The sequence below is a fragment of the Danio rerio genome, chromosome 15 (genome assembly GCF_052040795.2).
Source record: "Danio rerio strain M-AB ecotype USA chromosome 15, GRCz13ab, whole genome shotgun sequence".
Lineage (NCBI taxonomy): Eukaryota > Metazoa > Chordata > Actinopteri > Cypriniformes > Danionidae > Danio > Danio rerio.
The window spans coordinates 6,894,397-6,921,376 of NC_141035.1; the positions used below are offsets into that span (position 1 = coordinate 6,894,397).

Consider the following 26,980-nt stretch of genomic DNA (forward strand, 5'->3'; position numbering starts at 1 on the left):
ACAGTCGGTCACTCGACAGCGGCCTCTGGTGGGTTCACGCGAGAACAGCGCGAGCACCATTCGACGTTCGAGATCGCAAAACAAAAACTGCACAAATACGTACCTCCCGGAATGTATATTGCGGTCTCTAGAAAAATCCACGGGACTACGTTTTCAGAATGAGCCTGGGTTGGAGTAAACAGTTATTTTCAGGTCAAAATTCTAACCTTTATTTATTAGTCACCACAGCCTGTGTATCTACATATCTACTATCGAATTTTAGTCGTATTTCAGTGATAAAAAATACCCACATCCCTATTATTATATATATTTTTATTTTAGCAAAAATGAAACATCATACATACATGCTGCTTTTGTATCATTGTAGCACAGTTTGCGCTAAATACAGTGTCATTAGATTTTAGCCTTTATTAAATTTATAAGAAATTGAAAAAAAATGTCAGGATTCAATTCAATTCAGCTTTATTTGTATAGTGCTTTTACAATGTAGATTGTGTCAAAGCAGCTTCACATAAATGGTCATAGTAACTGGAACAGTGTAGTTCATTTTTTTAGTGTTTAAGTTCAGTTCAGTTCAGTTTAGCTCAGTTCAGTGTGATTTAATCATTACTGAGAGTTCAAACACTGAAGAGCAAATTCATCGATGCGTAGCTCTACCAATCCTGAACCATGCGAGCCAGTGGCGACAGCGGAGAGGGAAAAAAAATTTCACCTGATTGGAGTGAAGAAAAAAAACCTTGAGAGAACCAGACTCAGTTGGGCACGACCATTTTAATTTCTCCGCTGGCCAAAAGTCTTGTGCAGAGCTTCAGTCACCGTGGTGGAGGCTGGAAGATGGCCTCAGCGAAGACTCGTCTGTCCCTGGATAGGATATGTCAACACTTCTCAGTATCTAACCCTCTCAGACCCCAGAGGGTCAATGGTCCTTCTGCAGGAGGGGATGGGGATATGTTTCTGAAATTATAGCAAAATGTACCCAAAATATTTGAGATTGGCAAAAATGTCCACAATGCCCTCTAGTGCATGTCATCTGAAATGTGCAATGAAACTATCCCTGCAGCATGTATAGCAGTTGTATAGCATGTATAGCATTGCAGTTATGAAACATAACAAGTGCCAGGTATTTTGTGCATTTCATAAAAGTGTAGACTGAGGTACATATACTTAAAGAGCCCATATTATAGGTTTTTGAAAATGCCCTTCCATGTAGTGTGTAACAGCTCTAAGTGAAGTGAAATATCCAGCTAAGGCTTAAATCTGTAAGTGTACAGTGTTTAAAATGGTTGATTCAGCTATAAAAGAGTCGACTCATAGTGCTTTAAACGAGTCGTCTTGATAACGACTCATTAGGTGTTTTGCCATGACGTACTAACGAAACCAAGTTATTCACGTGCACGCGCAAACCCGGGAGATTTGAAACCTGCGGCCCCGCCCTCTAACACAGAAACCCACACACAAACATGCTGATCGAATGAAGTCACACTGCAGATGGATATTATTGAGTCTCCACCCAAAGATGAAACCTCAGCATAAGCCCAGCTTTAAGCAGTTGGAAATTTCTGAAAACTACATGCTACAAAGAATACTTCGTTTGTTAAAGGAAGGATCAGTAAAGACTACTGATCGAACATGTCAGGACATGGATCAGTTTCTTCCTCCATTTCTCAAGTGTAAGTACGTGGGATTAAAGTTGTTGCCTCGTTTGCTCTAGCTTGCAAATGTATTTAGTTGTGATTTGTTACTTGTAATACTGTATACTGTATCAGGAGATAGCAACTCGCTATATTCTCATTTCGCGTGCAAAGCCACGTTAAAAACGCGGGGCGAGCCGCTTTGTTTACAGAGCTCCGTGGAGGAGGGTAATGTGTGTGTGTGTGTGTGTGTGTGCGTGCACACGCGTTGTCGTCCGGAGGAGGGTTATGTGTGTGTGTGTGTGTGTGTGCGCGATGTCGTCTGGAGGAGGGTCATGTGTGTGTGTGTGTGTTTGTGTGGACGCATGCGCGAGGGCGAGGGCAATATGTGTGTATGTGTGTGTCTGTGAAAAAAGCAGAATGTGACAAGCTAGAAGATCTCGCCAGTTCTTGGGAGTTTTTGCTCAATAAAATAGTTAGTCGTTAGTATTTTCAAGTCCATCATCTGTATTTACATTCATCCACCAGCAGCTAAACTCCACGCCTTACACTATCGCGCGTGTATGCACAGTGACTACTTCTATTTTGTTGATTTGCTGCTGGGCATTTCACTCTGTCTGTCGCATAAGGCAGTCAGTGTCGACCAATCGCAACAGACTGTCATCGGTCCAATCAGCGCAGATTAGCTTCGTGCTAAGGAGGGGTTTGGGAACAAATGAATCATTGGACGATTCATACGGGAGCCGCTGGGATAATTAGGCAAAAATAAATGCAAATTATAAGACCAGGAAAGTGTTTTTTTGACCTTGCATGTGTATCATACTGTTGTTGGACCCTGTTTCATGTGTAATATGGGCTCTTTAATGAATTAATCCTGTACATTGTGATCCAGTGAGTGGTGTACAGTTTTTCTATTCTGTATTATAAAGGTGCATTAAATATGCTATGGGGGACATGGTGGCTCAGTGGTTAGCACTGTTGCCTCACTGCAAGAAGGATGCTGGATCAGTGTGTGAAGTTTGCATAATCTCTCCGTCCTCTCGTGGGTTTCCTCCAGGTTCTCCGGTTTCCCCCACAGAAGACATGCGGTACAGGTGTGTTAAAGGAACTAAATTGTCTGTAATGTATGAGTGTGTGTGTGTGATTGAGTGTGCATGGGTGTTATCCAGTACTGGGTTGCAGCTGGAAGGGCATCTGCTGCATAAAATATATGCTGGAATAGTTGGCAGTTCATTCCACTGTGGCAACCCCTCATAATCAAGGACTAAGTCGAGGGAAAATGAATGAATAAATATGCTATGTTGTGTCACTTAAAGCTGTTGTGTTTGAAGCAGTTTCCACATGATTTGCTTTTGTGTCTCCTCTGTCTATTTTTATCACCACCATTCAACAGGATATTTGTTTAACATGTCTGTTTTTCGTCCTTTGCAGAAGTCTGACAAAAACAGGATTGGCATTGGCCATGAAAGGAGGAGTTTGGTTGGACGTATGGCTTGTGATGAGAGGGAAGGGAGAGGAGGGGTGGCGTGATGATTTCTCCCACTAATCCTCCGGACACACGCACAAGCCAGGTGCCTACGAGACTGGGAAAGAGGCTTGTAGAGTGAAAGGTGAATGAAGAGGGGGTAATTCAGAGACAAACCATTTAAATAAAGAGTGGGACTGGCTTGAGCCCCTTCATGGAGCAGACTCGTGCAACAGTTCAAGAGCACTTGTGTGTGTGTGTATGTGAGAGAGAGAGAGGGAGGGAGAGATGGGGGAGGCAGCACACTTATCAAGAGTGACAGAGAGAACGGCAGGCGAACAGAGCGGAGGGGGGAGAGCAAAGCTGAAAACGAGAGTGTGGCAAGAAAGCAGCTCATAGTGACAGCAGGGGCAGAGAGAGGTAGAGCGAGCGTGCAGGGGAAGAGAGTACAGAGACGGGGGAAAATGCAGGGGAGACGCTGAAGCTGGGTTGCTGGAGGAAAAACAGGAGAACGCCGACTGCTTGCCAAGCCTAGATAGAAACATTAGTAAGCGAGAATGAAGAAGTACAGAGAACGAGTGGCAATTGAGTGATCTGTCCAAATGTGTGTGTGATGTGCAACTGGCTGTGCTTAAACCACAGTGTGGAGTGTGTTTGTGTAGCGGCTCTGATTGTCTGCGCCACCAGGAAAACGTGCCTGGTGGATTATGAGAGATCAAGAAGAGGACGATTGTGTGTGTGTGTGTGTGTCAGAGTGTGTGAGTTTAATGGTGAACAAAAGGGTTAGGTGCAGCTTGTCCGCGAGTGTGCGTGTTTAGATTGGAAAAGCGTGCAGCTGGAGAGTTGCCTGAGGAACTGGAAAAGATAGTCCAGGGAGTTGAAGCACTTGAGGATGCCAGGGCATCCAGGGACAAGCTAAGCTCAAAGATTTTGCTTAATGTAACTGCCGTCCAAGTACTGAAGACCCGACGAAGGAAAGCAAACCAAGAAAAAGAGACTGAGAAGGCAGATAAGGAGAAAACATGGGTGCACGTGTGTACTCGTGCCATCGGCGGAACTATTTTTAGGAACAAAGTATTGCAGTTCCTGTTGACTACCTCAAAGAGAAGCCACGGAGACTGTAAGATATCTTTGGAGGTTTACTTAAAGGATCGCTCGGTGTCTATTATAGTGTCTATTGATCCCTGGATGTCTTCAGCACCCAGCCATGGGAGAGTGGACCATTTTAGAGCGCCTCCTGGAGGCCGCTGTGCAGCAGCACTCTACTATGATCGGAAGGTAAGAAATACAAAATAAATTAAATGATCTAGTTCTGTTACTTCGAAGAAACTACTATTAATGCAACTGTTGCTAGCGCTTTAGCAGTTAAATTAAATTAAAAATATGTGGTATCTCTTTACTTCCAGTGATGGCTGTTTAACTTTGAGGTTTAGGGTGGATTTTTTTTTTTTTTAGGGTGGATGCTATATCCACCCTATTGTCTAAACCTCCAAACTTGAGTGTTACACTTGATTGATCTAATTGATTTTCACATGGATAATGATACAATTTTTAAAGAACCCCTATTATACATTAAAAAGGGTCATATTTTGTTTTTAAGGGTCTCCAACAACAGGCTGATACACATGCAAGGTTAAAAAACACTTTCATTGTCTTATATTATGTATTTATTTTTACCTAATTATCCCAGCGACTCCCATATGAATCGTTCAGAGATTCATTTGTTTCCAAACCCCTCCTTAGCGCAAAGCTAATCTTCGCTGATTGGACCCATGACAGCCTGTTGCGTTTGGTCGACAGCGTTCATCGCGGTACAGAGTGAAATGGTCACCACGGCTTATGAACAATATTGAAGTGGTGCAGAGTGTATGTGTGAGCATACCTGCCATACCTGTTTTCCCCGGGAGCCCCAGCCACCCTCCCGTTTTGTTATTTATCCCGGAAAACTCCTGTAGATTCAAATTTGAAACTTGACCGTCGCACGTCTGTAGGAACAGCTGACAAACAGCAGTGGAACGCGAGCTCACAAACGCATTTAAATCCGTGACCAAAGCAGCACACGACGCGTTTTCAACATGGCATTAGATGCGATATGAGAATATAAAGAGTTAACCAGATACAGTACAAGCGGTTACAAGTAACAAAACACAATTAAATACATAATTTGCAAGCTGGAGAAAACGAGAAGGCAACCATTTTAATCGCACTTACTACTACTTGTGGAGGAACAAATTGGTCCATGAACTTTGTACTGATAAAGTTTAGGTCAGGTCGGGTCTGACAAAGTCAGATCAATAGTCTTTTCTGATCCTTCCTTTAACAAATGGCAGACGAGTCCCCCGTTGTAAGCTTGTAGATTCCAGAAGCACTCGTCAAAAAAATGACAGGAACACAGCACAAGGCTGGGGCTATAATGCTGAGGTATTTTTGCAAAAATAAACCTCAACCACTGACTCTTCACAGCCTCATCTTTGGGTAGAGAAAATAACACAAATTTTCCCTCACACTTCCAATAATATCCAGCTGAACACACCGTCTTCATGACTTGATTCAATCGGGATCTGCTACAGTGTTCGTGGGCGGGGCCACAGGTTTAAATTTTCCCGAGTTTGCGTGCGCAACAAGTTGGTGGGGCTTAAGTTACGTATCAACATCATGCCGAAACGGCTAAAGACTCGTTATCAAGATGATTCATATGAAGCACTATGAGTCGACTCTTTTATAGATGAATCAATTGTTTTAAACACTGTACACTTTCATATTTAAGCCTTCACTTCACTGTGTGTTACACACTGCATAGAAGATAATTTTCAAAAACCCATAATAGGGGCTCTTTAAATTGAACTCCAAAATAAAAGTGCATGCTGTTCTGAGATGTATTTCAAAATGAATTCAAAAATGGCATGAATTGACAGATTATGAAAAATTGTTGTGCAGTGGTTATTAATCCTGCACTCAGGCACCACATAACTGCATATTTTGTATTTCCTATCTGGTACACACATTAACTGAACAAAATGAACTGACAATTAGATCAATGTGCTTTAAAGTAGGGAGAAATATACAATGTGCAGACCTGTGAGTCCCTCAAACCAGCATTATCGGCACATAATGGTGGGTTATGGTGTAGAAAGAATAACCTAGCTGCTGAGCTTTTAGTTAATCCTGCTGGCACTGTGAGCTCCTATTGGCCGATCTCAAGCTTCAGTAGATCCAATGTTTGAACCACTGAAGCTTGGGAGACCTCAAGTGACATCGCCTGCTCGGGTGATGATTTCACACTCTTTTCTTTTCGTGTGATTCAGACACAAATGTCCCGCCATATCTGCCAGATTTACCTCAAACAAATACTGATTTTATATAGACTCGTTGAATGGTGCTTGTTTGAGCTATATGTGATATTTGCTGGTTTCATTCGTTGTTTTTCTGTCAGCTGCAATTTGTTCTCAGTGTCATGTACTGAAATCTAAGAAACGCACTAATTTGTCTCAGGCTGTCATCTCAATTTAGTTCAAACGCAATGACTGTTCAGCAACATGGTGTGTAAAATGGTATTAGACATCCAAAAAACATCAATGCTTAGTATTTAGTGTAGGTTTTTGGTAATTCGCTTACACTGAGTAATAAATCATTTGATGGCACATATTTTAGACTGATACAGTATGTCGTGTTTTGCTGAATCTGCAGTTCATTGCAATGCTACAACCCAGAATGTGCACAGATCCCATGGCAACAGATGCTGCAATTTGTGTAACTCTCTCTTCCATTCACAATAACAAAGGTTTGCATTTGGCGTGCGTTTTTGTTGCACATGTCAGCTCTGATTTCATCGATTTGGCTGGCCAGACATTTAGCGCGCTTAATAGAGGTGCTGTTGGGCTGAATATGAATGATTATCTTGATCAGATCTCATTCACCAGCCGCTGCCTCCACACTCACACTTCGGTGAGCACAGGCTGTTTGGCTGCCAATGGTGAATTACTCTATGCCTAACAGAGTATGTCTCAAGGGATTGTTTCATTCATCATATTCAGCATCACAGAGGTGATGTATTTTGTTAGTCATTTGGTTAGTGAGTTAATTAGTTAGTTTATGAGCTGTTACAAAAAGGTTAATGGTTTTGTCTCAACATGGAGGGAACTTGCCTAATCTTTTATTTATTTTTTTTCATACTGAATGAAATCAAATTTGATGAACCAATATATATTGGCTATATTCACTGAGAAATAGATATTCATTTTCAAAGGGGGTGTACTTATTTATGCTAATCACTATATATATATATATATATATATATATATATATATATATATATATATATATATATATATATATAGTGATTAGCATAAATAAGTACACCCCCTTTGAAAATGAATATATATATATACAGTGTATATATATATATATATATATATATATATATATATATATATATATATATATATATATATATATATATATATATATATATATATATATGGTAAGAAAGAAACTAAGAAGTGGTATTTTAGTCATCTACCCATTGTATTCAGTTATTTATTTTCAACCTTTCCATGTAGCAATTGTTAAGGGAACTAGCATACAGTTGAAGTCAGAATTATTAGCCAGACCCCCTGAATTATTAGCCCCTCTGTTTATGTTCATGATGACAGTACATAATATTTTACTAGATATTTTTTAAGACATTTCTATACAGCTTAAAGTGACATTTAAAGGCTTAACTAGGTTAACTAGGCAGGATAGGGTAATTGGACAAGTTATTGTATAACGATGGATGGTTCAGTAGACTATCAAAAATATATATATAGCTAAAAGGGGCTAATAATATTGGCCATGAAATGGTGTTTAAAAAATCGAAAAACTGCTTTTATTCTAGCCGGAATAAAACAAGTAAGACTTTCTCCAGAAGAAAAACTATTATCAGCCATATCAGGTTTGCACGGCTCTCAGTTTTGCCCCCACTCGTCAGCGCTACCAAACCGGCCTATCACAGAGCTTGCGCTACGTGTCGCTGCAACGTGTAGTTACATTTTTTGAGAGGTGCACGTCAGCCACAGCTATGCGACCATGCGAAGGGTGCACGTGTGCATGACACAAAAGTATAATAAAGCGTTTAGTCCCTTTATTAATCAGGGGTTGCTACAGCGGAATGAACCACCAACTTATCCAGCAAATGTTCTACAGAGCGGATGCCCTTCCAGCCACATCCCCTAACTCAGAATCACCCACACACTTTCATTCACACGCTACAGACAATTTAGCCCACCCAATTCACCTATAGCGCATGTCTTTGGGGGAAACCAGAGCACCTGGAGGAAACCCACACAAACATGGGAAGAACATGCAAACTCCACACAGAAATGCCAACTGACCCAGCCGAGGCTCGAACCGGCAACTTTCTTGCTGTGAAATGACAGCGCTACCCACTGTGCCATCACACCACCTACCCAAACATTCTTATTCTTAAATAAATGATAAATTTATTTAAATTTCATTTAAAAAAATTCATTTTTGGTGAACCATCTCTTTAATGCGAAGGGATTCAAAGGTATTTGCAAACTTAATAAAATCAAGACAAATACATGAATCTTTTTAGAATGCCCTTTCCAAATCAACACTTAAAAAGTCTGAGCGTTTGGACACACACACACACACACACACACACACACACACACACACATACAATGTTTAATTTGTATTTTATACTGCAGCAAAATATCAAGAATATTAAGCTGATACTTTGGTTTGTTGAACGCTTTCCACCAAGCAATTACTCAGAACTTCCTAGCGACTGCCTTGCAATTCTCTAGCAACCATTCAGAACACCTTGGCAACTGCACAGTGAAATGCTAAAAACTGCTCTGAGCACCTTAGTTAATAAATATATAATACATATATATACTTTCATTGGTATCCAGCAACAAAACGCGAGGATCATGGCAGCAGATTTTCTAATGACAGTCCAGTTTAAATTCAGTTTTTTCAAATGCTTTAATTACGTTTATAGCCTTTGAGCTAATTGAATCACACAAACACTTTTATAATTAATGTGTCATTGATATTGCAGTACTAGGAGACTGCTTTAATTAAATCCTTATGTAGGGAAGAGAGTGCGGGAATGTGGATGACTAGTATTTGTTCTAAACAGGGTAATCATTTACAAGCTATTACTCAACAAAAGATATCTTAAAATAGAAACCACAAGATTAGACAGGTGGCTGTGCTTCCGCAGCTCACAATGGATGTTTAATAATGAACGAATTGTAAAATTAACAAGTATTATCTTAGTAAAAGTAGTTTCATTACTTTTTAATTATAATTTTAAAGTACTGGGAAAGTCAGGGGCGGACTGGGACTTTAAATCAGCCCTGGCACTGTAGCCACACCAGCCCACATTACTACACTGACACAGCCCCATCCATGGACACGCACATTCACTACTTATATTGGTGTACAGATAGTAAAATAATATAAGCAGTACCATATGTATTAGATATTTAAACATTTGATGTATGTGACTGGAAGAAAAACAACCCATTTATAACAAATTGATATATGAAATCATTCATTTTCGTTTTGGCTTTGTCCGTTTTTTAACCTGGGATTGCCACAGCAGAATGAACCGCTTACTTATGTAGTATATGTTTTACGCAGCAGATGCCCTCCAAGCTGCAACCCATCACTGGGAAACCCCTATACACACATTTACATTCATGCACTATGAACAATTAAGCCTACCCTATTCACCTATGAGGTGAGGTGACAGCGCTACCCACTGCGCCACTGCGCTGCCCCCTTGCAAGAATAGTTCAGTTCATTTTATGCATTTGGAAATATCTGATTTTAGAGCCTTTTTTTTTTTTTTGCTTTCTTTGAGCTTTTCGGCACTGCCTTTATTTTTTTATGGTCCATCTCTGACAATTAGCTTGTGTTGCACTTACTGTTTGTTTGACATTCATGCCAGATTTTGATTACATTCCGCGTAACCTCTGATTAGGATGGTCCATCTCGAAACCAGCCGGTCGTTGCCGATTGGGCCAATGCTTAACATTTATTATTATTATTCTTACTATTACCATCATCAAAAGCTGCCTACAGGTAAAAACAATACATATAAAAAATAAATAATAAAATAGCTGACCGGCCCACATTTAAAAAATGGTCCGGCCCTTCTGGCATTTGCCAGAATTACCAGATGGCCAGTCCGTCCCTGTATATATACACATATATATATAAAAAAAAAATATATATATATATATAAATATATATATATATATATATATATATATATATATATATATATATATATATATATATATATATATATATATATATATATATATATATATATATATATATAAATATATATATATATATATTACTCCATATGCATGTACTCAGACTATCCACCTGGTTACCTTTACATGCACGCACAAGCATTCACACATTGTGTTTTCATGTTTTTGTTGTTGTTTTGTTCTCTTTGTATGTGATTACATTTTGTGTACTACTTGCATACTCTAGTAAAAAAAAAAGATTATTCAATTATAAACTCTGGAAAAAAAACAATATTATTAAGAATATTATTTATTCTATTCTAAATTAACATAAAATCACTTACAAAAAATAACATGTATTCTAATCTCATATATAAATCATATAAATTATGAGGCTATTTGTTAAGAAATTAAATGTAATATTTATTATTTATTAGGAAATGAAAAGATCATACTTCAATAGTAATATTAATGATGGTGATGTTAACGATTATTATTATTATTATTATTGATATTATTTTTTATTTTTTTTAGAAAAGTCTACTTTTACAATTTGACAAATGTAAACCACTGCAGAAATTTTCTAACCAGCAGGCCCATGTAAGATACAGTACAGACACTTAAATAACCTACTATAAATTAAAAGCATTAACGTATGTTGTGTTTTTTGTTTTCACAAGCTTTGGAGATGTAACATAAATTCCCCTTTTGAATAATAGGTCACCTATAGCTTTCATCATGAGCCACGGCTGTGTTCAAAATGACATCAGTGTTTTCATAGTGCAATGCGAAGGGAGAGCAATTGCAAACATGAAGATCGCCAAAACTGAAATTTAAAATGCTGTTAAAGCAAATTACACCTACGAATGATGACTTTAATGCTTTTATAAATAAAAACATTCCAAGTTTAAATGTTAGAATGTTCTAAACAAATAGGGCATAGGGGGGATAAGTGGGAATAGAACAAAGCCAGGAACTATGTTTCATACTACAGCTCCAGAAGTGTAGTTGGAAGCATCGAAGTTTGCAATGCAGTTTGCGAATTGGGACACATCAAATCGACGGACTATGTTTGTAACGATACAACTTGAGACCTTAGTTGGCTAACGATGGTTTTCAGAAACGCACCCCTGATTATTCTTGGGGTCATTACAGACTAATATTTTGTGTGATTCCCTCTCTTGGTGGAGAAGATTTGCTTTTGACAGTACAGTATGATCCTTTTTGACAATGTAAAAGTGCCATGGAATTGGCATTTTCCATCATAAAACCAAATAACTAGATAAAAATAAATAATACAATTGTAAATGTGTCATTTAAAGAACAGCACTGGCTATCAGTGGTTTAAAGTACCATATTACAAATCCTCAAACTACTGTTCTTCCTCAGGAGTTGTAATTTAGCGAGTAGTTTTAAAATGTGTAATTTCTCGAGTGCATTTTTAGTGCTGTATTGGTACTTTTACTCCACTACTTTCCTTCAACCTGCAGTCACTGCAGTGATTCCTGTCCAGTCAATTATGATTGTCAATTTATAATTGCAGCAAAGTGTTTGGAAGTATTTAGTGTTTCCTAGATGTCTAAAATCTTTACACACAGACTGTTTAGATGCATGTCATTGATGAAAAAATGACAGATGTTCACTGTATGAAGACAGAAATGTCCTTAACCACCCAGCAGGCACAAGACATCAACATGACGTCAGATTGAATCTGTAGCCCAACATCGTGGGGACATTGCATTTTGCTTGAAAATAAAAATTAGGCTATTGTCAAAACTCAATGTCAGGCTGATGCCAATGTCCAACCAAAAAATCAACCAAATATCAACGTCTACATATCAATATTACAGCTTGACGCTGTGTGAAAGTTACCACTTCGACGTCTATCAGATTTTGGATTTTAGTTGTTATACCTGACAAAAAAATATCAGTATTTTATGTCAATATGACGCTGGTTTAAGATGTTGGATTTTGGTCCATTTCTCACGCAACCTAAAATCAACCAAATATCAACATCATTTGGCATCGTTATTGGACATCAAAATAACGTTGTCCTTAGATGCTGAATAGACACTGAATTGAATCACAACTTAAATCGAACCTAATATTAACGTCTAATGACGTTGTGTGCCTGCTGGGCAATAACTGAATCCACTACATAATGTTTTGTTTACGCACATCCACAAATTACATGTAAACGCATCAGCTATTTACAGCATAATACTCATTACTTGCTACTCTTTGTCACGATTATCAGCGATCGTACTCTATAAGATCGCTGGATTTCACCAACAATAACCATGGACTACAATTCCGCCATTTCTGGACTACATATTCATACATGCACTCCGGTCACACTCACACATGCTTCCTCATCTAGACTGATTACTCGCACCACCTGAGGATTGTCAGAGACTGATTGCAGACACTACTTAAGCCACACTATCACCCTTTCACTCTGCAGAGTCATGTTTATCTGTTGATGACAATACAACGCGGTCTCCTTGTCTTGTATCTCCGTGTTTAGACCCTAGCCTAGATCATCCTTGTTCTCCTGTTTAGCCGCCTGCCTTCTGACCTTTTGCCTGTGTTTGACTACGATTCTGGACTGCCTGTACATACCCGTTTGCACCTGCTTTGACCACTGCTAGCCTGACAACGAATAAACCTGCATTTTGGATCTAACCCCAGTTGTCTGTGTCACTCCCCGTTGTTACACTCTTGAGCAGGCCCGAATTGGCTAATCGGGAGGACCGGGAGAATTCCCGGTGGGCCGGCCCGCTTTTTGGCCGCGAGGGCCGTTGTCCCTAGCTCCAGAATCTGTTGCTCTCAGCAGTCACACTTTTTAAATTAATTTATTTATTTACTTGACCACAATCTTCTTACTCATTATTTTACCGGCTCTGCTCTTTTTATTTATTTTCTCGCAGCCTTGTGGGCATGATGCAGCCTGCAGGTTAATGATGATATAACTCAGATGAGTGACCACTTATTGTACAGCTATTGTGGTCCTGTGGTTAGCACATTAGGTTACAATGCCATCGATCTGGGTTTGATCCTCGTCTGAGTGATTTTTTTTTTTTTCATTTTTATTGTTAAGACATATAATACTGTATAAAAGCAATTTATTTTAGATAATCTACAAAACAAACCATTGTTATAGAATAACTTGCCTAATTACCCTAACCTGCCTAGTTCACCTTATTAACCTAGTTAAACCTTTAAATGTGACTTTAAGCTGTGTAGAAGTGTCTTGAAAAATATCAAGCAAAATATTATTTACTATCATCATGGCAAAGATAAAATAAATCAGTTATTGGAAATTGATTTTTAAAACTATTTTGCTTATAGATTTGCTGAAACAATCTTTACTCCATTAAACAGAAATTGGGGGGAAAAATAAACAGGGGGGCTAATAATTCAGGGGACTAATAATTCTGACCTCAACTGTATATATATATATATATTTTTTTTTTTTGTAAAGGAAACACAGGCTCTACATGTTCCATTTACATATTTCAATCAATTAATATAGAAAGCGAATGCATATTTTTACCAAAACTAATAATGTATTATTTTTAATGCGTGTGCGTGGAAAAAATTACAATTTACACAAAGAAATGATGGGGTTCTTCTCTAAAGAAGTAGTTACTCCACCTCGTTTAGAGCATCATTTTGGGCGGTTGATGTTACAACTAACATGGTTCAAATGATGGATCTGCAACAGAGAAACGACGGGTTTTGGGAAATGATGCATAATACTATGAAATGATTCCCAAATGATGCATAATACTATGAAAGTTCAGCTGCAAGTTACGTCGTTGTTTGGGAAACACACCTCAGTTTAGTTGTTCTGCACACAGGGATCCTCACTTTTGAATGGGATATTTATAGCTCCACAGATTTATGGACATCATGAGTGTTTCTCAATGTGCATCCGCTTGTATTTTTAGATTTGGCTGTCCACTCTGCATGTCCTTCACACAATACAGCCATCTTTCCCTCCTTTATTTATATCCTTATTTTATCATTCATTCATTTACAGATTCATTACAGCTCTATTCACTCGCACACACTCATGCGTGACTTGATTCACACCGTGACTTCCTGAACCACAGGCTGTTGGCTGTTGTCCGTCCTGCTTTTCCAGTCCCCCCTCTCTGCCCTCTTTCCATGTTTTCATCTCTTCACCAGTTTTAGCCCTGGGATTATATTGCTTATGTATTCGATTCTGTGCAAAGAAAGAACACGAAGCCTCAGAGGAGATGTGTTTTGACACACATTTCCAAATCATCAGTCCGTTTGCCACTCAACATCAACACAGATTTCATCCAGATTAGAGACCACAAATGTATATTGGAGACACAATCGTCTTCAATCTGTTGCAGGAAGATTATACAGTGAAGACAGACGTTTTGCCGAATGGCGATTAGGGGTTTTAAATTAAGGATTTAGGAGAATGAGGACATCTCAAGAAAAATTATTCAAATTCAGCTTCAATTCAATTCAATTCAGCTTTATTTGTATAGCGCTTTTACAATGTAGATTGTGTCAAAGCAGCTTCACATAAATGGTCATAGTAACTGGAACAGTGTGGTTCAGGTTTTAGTGTTTAAGTTCAGTTCAGTTCAGTTTAGCTCAGTTCAGTGTGATTTAATCATTACTGAGAGTTCAAACACTGAAGAGCAATTCATCGATGCGTAGCTCTACCAATCCTGAACCATGCGAGGCAAAGTTATGTTCATTAAATGTTATTTAATATTTCCATGTTAAACGTATTAAATGAAATAAAGGTGCAGTGCACCCAAAAGATGTTTCTTTAACCCATACAATGTAATTATTCTAATGTTTTTATGGAAAACTGTTAAAAAACAATAACCAAAAATATGTATTATTTTACTGTGCTCACTGTGGAACATAAAAGATGTTTCTTTAACCCATACGATGTAATTCAAAGGGACTTTTACCAAAATTGTTTAAACCAAAGATGCCCAAACTAGGGCCAAAAGTTGGCCCATGGTAACCGTTGATTTGACATCTAAGAAGAGAGGAAGAATGATGTGCATGGTTTAGAGATTGTCATTTCAAATCTAATGTAACCTTTAGTTTGTTTGTTTTATTGTTAAAAGCTGACTGAAATAATTGTTTTAAATAAATATTGTAAGTTAAATCAGATTTAGCTTAAATGTACATACTGTGACCTGATGGATAGGGGACAATGCAGAGACTTTGATGAGCAACTCAAGGCAAAGGCAGATTCTGCTTGACTACACTGTAAATGATACCTGTTGTTTTCACTGTATTTTACTGCATTTCTCAACAGTTTCATACTGTATAAGCTGTGCACAGTGTTACTGTATATATTGTTGTTTTCACAGTATAATAATGTATTCTCAACATTTCCATACTGTGTACATGGGGAAAAAATCAGTTACTGTGCATCTAAATACAGCACTGCAAATGACCATGAAAAACACACTATACATATTATTATTATTATTATTATTATTATTATTATGGAGAAATTATTTTGTGAAGTACACAAATTAACCAGTTTTTTTCAGACTGTTCAGTGCTATGATGTTTCGATTTAATCATTAAAAACAAATAACCATTAAACTGCCCCCCAGTTTTTAATTTCTGGGTGCACTGCACCTTTATTTCATTTAATAAGTTTAACATGGAAATATTAAATAACATTAAATAAACATAACTTTGTGCTTAACCAAAACATAGACTAGAACAAAAGTAATTGATTCATGAAACCAAAGACTGTTAAACACCCAAAATGTCAGAATGACCAGCCTAAAATTCCACTCTTCAGTGTTATGTTTTTCAAGAGTTCACAGTTGATGATTGAATATAAGCAAGTTTGGCATGCTGTCCCGGGAGAGAGCCCTGGGCTCCCTCCCGTTTGGAGGAAGAGAGGGGAGCCTCGAGCTCAGGTAGATCTCGACAACTGCCCCTTAAAAAGAACTGATGACTAAAAATTGAATACTATTAAAAGATATGCTGCATTATGAGATTACCTGTATTGCAAAATTTAGATTTATCAATTTACTTGTTGTGCATGTTTTTGGAATGTGGGAGGAAACCGGAGGACCCGGGGAAAACCCACGCAAGCACGGGAAGAGCATGCAAACTACACACAGAAACGACCACCGGCCTGTTAAAGGACTAGAACCGGTGACGTTCTTGCTGTGAGGCGACAGTGCTAGTCACTGGGCCACCATGCTGCCTAATGGAGGGAAAGGTGAAAAGGTAGGGGTGGAAGGGGGGATTCTTCAAATCGAAGATGACTGTAGTGAAAAAACCCCGGCTCTTTATAGTGGGTTAGGAATGGCCTGATTGGTGGATCATGCACATTAATTCAGAACCAGCCGTGTTTAATCATAATAAAGTAAAGTCATAAAGTCATGCTGCATTAGTTAATACGATTTAAAGTAAAGTTTTTCAACTTTACTTTTAAATACTGTGAAATATATTAGGAAATTACCCAGGGCAACTTTAATGTAATATAGTTTGGTGTAGACAATTTCAATGTAGTGTTGCCATTGGCCCATGAACATTTCTTGCTTGTTGTCAAACTATTTTAACAACTGTAATGAGGCAATTCAAACATATCTCAACACTAAAACAGCTGTCATGACGGTATTTATCAATATGTGGACCTTTTAGGATTCTCATAAGCTATGGAAATTAAAAATGTAAAACAGAAAATATGTTGAGACCATTGTTATTGTTTACATCTCTCGAAATGGTCTATATTTAACATTGGCCCACGACTCATAATGATGTTTAGTTTTTGGTCATTTATATGAAACTAAACTAATGTTTATTATCTATGTTATGTTCCATAGAAGAAATAATGTTTAACAGCTTTGCAGTAACATGCATTTCAGAACATGATGACAAACTTTGAATTTTTAGGTATGACTCAAACACAGAAGAGAAAAATTCTGTTTTCCATCAGGACTAAAGCTGTAGCTTTACTAAAACAGACAAAAGTCTAACATAAATTGTTTCTCAAAAACAACAGTAGACATATTGAAGAAGGCTATTAAACAAATCATTTAGCTACTATTTATTCTTTTAAGATAAAATATGTTCTTTTATAATTACAGAAGTTTTGGTTGAACTATCCTTTTAATTCAAATCAAGCCAACATCAAAACATGTCAACATTTAAGAGCCTCTATTATGGGCTTTTGAAAATGAGCTTTCATGCAGTGTGGAACACAGCACTGAGTAAATGAAAACATCCAGCTGAGGTTTAAATCTGAAAGTGCACCGAGTTTAAAACTGTTGATTCTTTAGTGAAGTAGTCGACTCAGAGTCGAATAAATGAATCGAGTTGGATTCTGATCTTTTGCTTGAACTCGTCAACGTCGATACAGTACATCACCAAATATGTAGTTCCAGATTCTGTAAAATGTGAACGCGATTTCCCTTCAGACGCTAGCGGAGCACTGAGGATCACAGGACTGATCATGACGGGAAGATGACGATTACTGACAGATGGAAATTTGGCTGTAGGGAATAAAGGGTTAAAGTTTATTTTCACAACAGCACCACAGTATAGCCAACCGTGTGCTGTGTTTGTTCCTGTCATTTCTCTGATTTTTGATACAATAACCTACGCTGCAAAGCGGGACTCGTCAGCCGTTTGCTAATTAAAGTAGGAGCAGCAGAGACTATTTTTGTCACGGTTCAGGAAGGATGAAAGAGCGAGGACTCAAATGTAACAGAAGATGGTTTATTATTAATTAAAATAAAACAAAAAGGACAACAAAAACCACCCCGAGGGGGAAAACATAACTATGATACAAACAGGCAAACAAACTAGGCTGGGTTGGCAAAACAGGACTGGAGCAGGAACACAGGGGAAAACAGACGACGAACTAGCAGGACAGCAGACATGAGGGGAATATAAACAGAAGTAAATTAACATACAAATATATGAACACAATTAACTAAAGATGGGTTAACATGGAGGGTGGGACTAGACAATAGACGGGAGAGCACATGACACAAAGAGACAACACAACCCATGTGCTCACATAAAACAAGACTAGAACACGCAGCCAATGAGAGAACTCATTAACCGCGTGTTCATGACAACACAAGCACACGGTGCATGTAAACATGCACCACGTGCTAAACACAACATCAACAGAAGACTAAACGCAATACACAAGTACACGATGAATGAAAACACTTACCGTGCACTCACACACGCAGCGTGCATGTTTCATCCCAGCGCCAACTGAAACTGAAACCAACTGGACTAAGACTCTGGGAATTGTACACCACGCTGCAGACAGATGAACGTAAACACCCGGACGGGAGCGCACACCTGCAAACACGCAAAGACCTAAGGCGTCCGCATCGAGCGGGGACGCGCACAGTCCATCCCTGCTGAAAAATCCAGCTTAAACCAGCCTAAGCTGGTTGGCTGGTTGTAGCTGGTCCACCAGGCTGGTTTTAGAGGGGTTTTGGCTACTTCCAGGCTGGTTTCCAGCCATTTCCAGCCTGGTCTTAGCTGGTCAGGCTGGGAGATGACCAGCTAAAACCAGCTTGACCAGCCTAGCCAAACTGGGAGTCCAGCCAAAACCAGCTATATCCAGCTTAAACCAGGCTGGTCAAGCTGGTTTTAGCTGAATTTGGCTGGTCATTTTCCAGCCTGACCAGCTAAGACCAGGCTGGAAACCAGGCTTGAAATGGCCAAAACCCCTCTAAAACCAGGCTGGTTGACCAGCTAAAACCAGCCAACCAGACTAGGCTGGTTTAAGCTGGAGTTTTCAGCAGGGATGCACGCTCAAAAATGCCGCTCATACAGAGACACACACACACGACAAAACAAGTGCTCGACCCAAGAAAACTTGAGCTGAGCACAACAGGACAGGACTAGACAGAGCTAGTGTCTGGACCAACAAAACAAGAATTTACAAGACCAGAGTGGCAGAACCCTGACACTGTTATGTATGGGACTTTGTCAGACTTTAGGACCAGTTTCTTCTTCCTTCAGATCATAACATGTAAATGTAATAAGAATTGTTGCCTCGTTTAGTGTTGTTTGCAAAATATGTGTTTAACTGTGTGTTTTAAGTTGTAATCGGCCCGCGCGGCTTGTAATTACATATCTATTATAGATCAGTGCTTGTACTATAATTCTCAGGTAAAAACGCGACACATGCTTCTTCCTTTAGCGTTACCAATTTAAATGCGTTTATGAACTCACAATCCTCTGCTGTTTGTCTTTGCAATGGCCACCGTCAGCTGTTCCTTACACACGTGGCACGGTCAGTTTTAAAAATAGTTAAACTTTTGCCACTGTGTGGATTAATGCTGACTGTGTGTCGTTGGTATTAGCTGTTAGTGTTAAGAGTAATAAGCTGATGTTCAACTGCATTGCTTTATTGCATTGCTGCATTGGGCTCTCACATACTCTCTGCTACTTCATAGCCATGCTGGGCATTTGCGCTGAACGCAGTCGACCAATCACAATAGACTTGGTCATCAGACCAATCAGCGCAGATTAGCTTTGTGCTAAGGAGGGGTTTGGGAATAAATGAATCGCTGAATGAATCATATGGGAGTCGTTGGGAGAATTAGGTAAAAATAAATGCACATTTTAAGACAACGAAAGTTTTTTTGATGTTGCATGCATATCAGCCTGTTGTTGGAGACCCCCAAAACCAAAATATGACTATAGAATATTTATAATGGAAAATAGGGGCTCTTTAAAACAGCGCATTGCTTCTAAGGTTTCTTAAAACCAACAAATGAGAAGATAAAATTGTATGCCTGAGCTATTATTGGTTATGTTAATGTGGCATCGTTACTTTGCTGAGACACAAAACCATGCCAGCCCTGACCTGCCTTAGGTTCTGCGTAAAAAAAAAATTCTGCCTTGAATTTGCTGCGCAGTAATTGAATATTCCTCTGTGCATATTTTAGTTTTAGATGTCACTGTAGAAGTGTGCTTTCACAGTGTTTAATGTGTAAAAACAGCTTGATGATGTATGGTACCATATCACTAAGTAAATGTGTAAAAGGCAATTAAATCACAATTATTGTGAAAAACGTAATAATAATAATAATACGACAATGCACTTTTTTCACAACCACAATTCGAAGCTGAAATGTGTGGCAGTTTACCCTAGGGAATTTTGGATGGCAAATTGTGTGCATTGACACCTCAAGCTGCTCCGTGGAAGATGGAATAAGAAAGATAAAAGGGTTGTGTGAGGACAAGAGACACACACGATGCTTGTCAAAACCGATATACCACAATGCAAGGTTGAAGGCTGATACGCAAATCCGTTTATTCTAAAGTATGTACTTGAAGGCTGAGAAACAGAACATCTGTCAAATAAACACTTCAATAACCAATAAATACAAAACCAGTCTAAAAACTGCACACTATAAAAACAAAATGGCAGTGATTTTAACTAATACTAAAAGTGTTACTGTAAAATATTACCTGGTCAGCAATAAGTTTCCTTAGCTACTATATTTTAAATTAGTATACATTAGAATAAACAAACAAACGAACAAACGAACAAACAAACAAACAAACAAAATAAATAAATAAATAAATAAATAAATAAATAAATAATGTGGGTATTCATGAATAACCACTTTATTTATTTCTTTGTTTATTTATTTATTTGTTTGTTTATTTATTTATTTGTTTATTCTAATTTATACTAATTCATTTATATTAATTAATTAATTTATTTATTCTTATTTATTTGTATTTATTTATTTGTATTTATTTGTTGTTTGTTTGTTTGTTTTGGCTGTGGACTTTTTAATTTAAAATAAAAAATTTAACCTCAGCTTGTTTTTAGGTTTTTCATCTAAACATATTTAGTTTTCCTTCAAAGTTGGAGCTGAACAAGATTTAACAAGATTGAACAAGTTTAATATCTAATAATTTTTTGCCATTGCCATCTTCTTTTTTTCTCATCAGTTGAGTACATTAAAGAATTGTTTAATTTAAAGTTGTTAAAATCATTTTTATTGCTGTATTTTTTATGATGGTGTTAAGTAGTTGTGTGAATGACAATGTCAACCTTCTGCATACACATGTGCTTCTCTGCTTGTGTAAAAAAAATTGTTGGTTCATTATATCATATCATATATTTCATCATCATCATCTGCTATTGAGGTTGTCTTTGTTTTTATAATATGCTATAAAACCCAAAAAAGTTAAGGTAACTCAAACAATTTAAGGAAACTGATTCAACAACTAATCCTACTGAGTATTGTGAGCTTAATCCATTTGTGTAAACGAAGCAATTTGAGCACAGTAAAACCTAATAAATGACGATAACACAAACACAGCACTGTAAAACCCAATATATTAAGGAAACTCAAAACAAATACACGCAATCATCACCCAGGCATATTCACACCAAGAGAGCCGTTTGTACCAACAGTATGTCACCACTTACTAATGTCACATTAGCAAGACAACCATTCTTTCAGGGGCACGTCAGCCTCCTGTTGTGCTATATACGTAATTTAACAAGTATGCACACACATGCTTACACATTCATGTCTGTTGCCAACATGTAGGAGGGCTGGCAGAAATATTTTCGCATAGTAACAATCCAATGGACCCTTATCACTATATTTGGTTTCATTCAGACATTGCTATTAAAGGTCACTAGATACTAAGAAGTGAATATGTGTGTGGCAGAGTGCAGTTGATGTGGCACTGTTGTAAAACTGTAGCAGTCTAAATAGAGAAAGTGCTGACACTTTAAGGGATATTTCACACACAAAAAAAATGTTCTTAACGTTGACTTGTTTTAAGCATTTTCTTCTGTTAAACAGGAAAGAAGATATTTTGAAGAACGATGGAAACCTGTAACCATTGACTTCCATAGTATTTGTCAATATATATTCTTAAAGCAGATGCTGGTGTTATTGCAAATGTTTTTCAGTCATTTCTGTGCAGTTAATTAATAATTATTTTCATAGATTACTTTGGGATTTTCTTTGTGCACATATGAGCGTAAACATATATAAATTGAACGGCACATTGACTTTTAAAAACAATATTGAAATTATATTCTAGTGGGGTATATGCACAGTAGTGTTTATCAGCCAATAATGCTAATCTTCCAGTAAAAGCTTAACGTGACTATTTTCAATTTCATTACGTTCCTTTTACAGCATCGATGTTGTAATGTAATCAAAATATATTCAGTTAAATAGACTTAAGCATTCAATTAGTTTTTTAAGCATTAAACGAGATGAAAGACCAAAAAAAAATAAAAATAAAGGATAAGTTAGCAATTACTATTGAGTTTGTAAGGCACTGGCTAATTGGTCACACTTTACAACAAGGTTCATTAGTTAATGTTACTTAATGCATTTACTAACATGAACAAACAATGAACAATACATTTACTACAGTATTCGTTCCTGTTAGTTAACGTTAGTTAATGAAAATACAGTTGTTCATTGTGAGTTCTCGGTGCATTAACTAATGTTAACAAGCATGAGTTTGGATGTTAAAAACACATTAGTAAATGTTCAATTATGATTAATAAATGATGTACAAGTGTTGTTCATGATTAGTTCATGTTAGTAAATGCATTAACTAATGAACCTTATTGTAAAGTGTTACCGGCTAATTCAAGTCAGCCATCCTAACCATCCTTCCTATTGGATTCATTTTAATATTGGGCTTCTGCCTTGGACAATCTATAAATTGTTGTTAACCTCATTAGATACTGACACATTTATCTTCATTACAGAGAGGCATCTGAAACTGAGTACTTATAATAAACAGTACATCGGTGGAGGATTTGTGAATGGCAGTAAAACGACACAACTAATACTGGTGGGTGATGACAATGGCAACATGTACTACACATATCTACTTAAAGTCATAAAATGCACACTATAAAATACTTCCGAATGGTTAGAACTCCTTCTTAATGAAAGAACGTCTCGTTTTCAAACTCTTAAGGAAACTAATAATCATTGATCATGCTGAGGCTCACCCAAGGAGATCCACACAGTTAATTGCTTAGGAATATTCATTACAAATAAAATGCATCGGTAAGTTGCACAAATCAAATAATTATTTACCCCATCAATTGGCTGTAAGTCAGAGATGTCAAGTATGGATATCCCTATCTTTAAATGTAAAGCCTTGTGTAAATGTAAATGAGTTGAAACAACACATTCTTTTTTTAACGCTTTTGTTTGTTTTATTCGTTTTAACATAACGGAACAAACAGATCATCAGAGGCATCACATACAAATATTACATTCTTCTTATACAGTCGTTTTTATAGTACAGGTTACTCTCCCATTAGCCCCCCACCCCAACCAGCCCGCAAAAGGTACTGTATTATAAGCATAAACACCAACATTGTTTCCTTAAAGTCCATATGGTTTAGTCTTTTATAATCTGTAATGTGCGGTCCAAACAAAACATTTCACATATATAATATACATACATATATATATATATATATATATATATATATATATATATATATATATATATATATATATATATATATATATATATATATATATATATATATATATATATATAGAAAAAAAGTAATACAAATAAAAGAATATAAATAAATATAAATAAGGGGAGGGGGGTTCGCACTCAATGCAAAGCATTTCCTAGCAAATTATATATTTTCTGTTTTCTTATATATAAACCATTTTGACCAATTTTCTATAACAGTTATCTATGTTTAGTCTTAAAGAAAAGGTGAGTTTCTCCATTTCAAACATATTGGGCTCTATTTTGACGGTCCATGCGCAGAGCGCAAAACGCAGGGCGCAAATGCTTTCAGGGCGTGTCAGGACGCGTTTTTGCTAATTTAAGGACGGGAAATCTGCCTTGCGCTTCGGCGCATGTTCTAAAAGGGTTGACTTTATTTTCTTAATGAGTTATACCAATTAGAGTCTCATCTCCCATTCCTTTTAAGAGTCAGCTGCGTAGCGCCAAGAGCGCATTCGCTATTTACAGGAAGCAAAGTAAGTCTAAGTGGAAAAAATGAGCATTTCACAAGCAAACAGTTAACAGTTGACAGTTTTTTAACAGAAAACTGTTAAACAGAGCATCTACTGCATGAGAATGACAGATAGGGATCACTTTCACTTTCGCTCTTGGATAGGGAAACCTTTATGCACAGACATCAATTAGCCTATAAATAAATACTTTTGTTTGTTAAGCGCAAATATTCGTTTCAAAACTATTTCTAAATTCAGTTCTAATTTCCAGCAAACGAATAAATGAATAATAATAGCAAAATGTGCTCAAGTTATATCCTAAAACACATGCTTTGCCCCATATGGTCTAAAACCTGACAGGTGGGCAAATCTACGCTTGTTTTTAATAAAACAAATATAAATATGGATATAATAAATAATACTGCTAATAATAATAACATTATACAAAAGCAAATTGTTATGAATGAACTGAAAAAGCCTCCCGAGATGAAGAAGGCATAAAAGCAGTGATTTTTCATATTTATGTAGGCTAGAAAATAACATGTTTTGTAATATTTTAATCCTTTATATTTATATCCTATATCTATTCTTATATCCTATATATATATCCTTAATATTTAATTTTTTTCATATAAAGATATTTGCCTATTGCTCTCTTGTGCGTATTAAGCAGTGTGTAAGCGAGGCGCCGGAGTTTAGACCGGGTTAGTTTTGGTCTAATGAAAAATCTATTAAATTTTCTCAAAATAGCAATGCGCCAGTGGTCCGCCTCAGAACGCCTTCCTTTTTAGACCAGAACGCCTATGGGCGCACATATGAGCGCTAATGCATTTGCTATTTAAACAGCGTAGCACAACGCCTCAAAACAACTCTTGCGCCAAGCTAAAACTACCAAAAGACTATTGCGTTATGCCTTGCGTTGCGCCACACTGCGCCGGGTTTATGATAGGGCCCATTATCTACAATTGCTATCCACTCATCCTTTGTTGGTGGAATCTCTTCCAACCATTTCTTGGTTATCGCTTTTTTACTAGCAACTGAAACAACACATTCTTAAGTTTTTTTTCGGGGACAACTTAATTGTTTTATGTTCTATCCACTTAAATTTGTAAAAACGATTAAGTTAACTTAATTGAATTGTGTTGGGACAACATGATGGAATTGTGTGGAACCTTGCATTGTTTTCAGTGTGGATAGGATCAAACTGAAGATTTCTTTTTAATAGAAAGATCTTTTCTTCAAAATCTAAATGTATATTTTCCTGCCATGGATTGCATATTAAACACTCCCTCACCTAAACTTGCTGCGAGTGGGACGGAGAAACGAAGTACATAAGAAGCAGCAAGGAAAATTGCACAAGATGCTCAAGACATAACCTTTAAAATGTTGACATATTATAACATTTCTAAATATATAACTAAGATTTGTGATACAATTACAGTGAAGCATTCATTAGATCCTTATCTTCCACAGAGCGAAACAAATCATCCACCCGTATAGTTGAGTAGTGGAAGGGCACAAACAAAAATATAACTCTTATTCTTTTTTGGAACGAAGTTTGTTCTAATTTTTAACTTAATTTTAATGTTTCTTTTGCTGGTCCATTATCTATAAACAAGAATAACGAATAACATTTGAGGTGAATCGCTTCAAAACAAGTCCGCTTTATGAGCAGAGACACCGAATTGCCGTGAGATTGTGTTGGTTTGTTAAAGGGCACAAAGGTTACCCCTTTTTCATATTTATTATAAGTCTTTTGTGTCCCCAGAATGTGTCTGTAAAGTTTCAGCTCAAAACACCCATCAGAGTATTTATTATGACTGTTTGAAGTGTCTGTATAATAGCTAGGAAAAGGTTGTTGCTGTTTTTTTGCACTGGGCCTTTAAGGCGAGTCATCCCTGCCCACCGTTCCCACGTGCCTGTCAGCAGCATGCCTCAATCGCCGCCCTCGGCTGCCTCAGCAAGCAGATCTCACGTAACGTTTGTGAGAAATACTAGTAAGAACTTTACCAATCAGTATTTGATGCATTTTTTTGTGGAGTTGCAACAATGATACACGCACACACAGCACACACACACGCATAGCACAGACACGTAGCACAGACACACACACATACATAGTGTAGACACGCAGACACACACACATAGCACAGTCACACAGACACACACACACACAGAGAGACAGTGAGAGAGACAAGCGGCTGTGCTGATGAAGTTAATCTGAAGTAAATCGCTGTACTTTATTACACACGTGCACTGTTTTAAAACATGTAAATTTGTAAAACTCACTCTTGATCACGTCTGATGATGATTGATGATCCTAGCAAACTGAACAGACCTTTTATTCCCAGTTGCTTTTCGCTCGTTCTGCCTTGTTGATATGATTAAATGCATTACTACGGAGACATGTTAATGCGCGCAGCTGTCAATCAATATTGGTGGGCGGCAGCGCACTCCTACGTAAAGTTGCGGTCGATCTGAAAACCGCTCCAATTGGTCCACCGTTTTTATGTTGTTAAATAAAAAAAAAAAAAAAACTGGGTGTGTTTATATCACCCCAATATGACAGTATATACACTATACTTACACACATGTATGTCCAAA

The 26,980-nt window shown here is 37.4% G+C and overlaps 1 protein-coding gene across 1 annotated transcript in view; it reads left to right on the forward strand.

The window, feature by feature from the left end:
• The first annotated feature begins 3,491 nt into the window (after positions 1 to 3,491).
• Positions 3,492 to 26,980, forward strand: part of gjd1b (gap junction protein delta 1b) — a 54,168-nt gene continuing 30,679 nt past the window's right edge. The window contains exon 1 of the mRNA XM_087283663.1: positions 3,492 to 4,374. Coding sequence (XP_087139789.1) covers positions 4,304 to 4,374 — 71 coding nt within the window. The 5' untranslated portion in view covers positions 3,492 to 4,303. The remainder of the gene's footprint in view (positions 4,375 to 26,980) is intronic.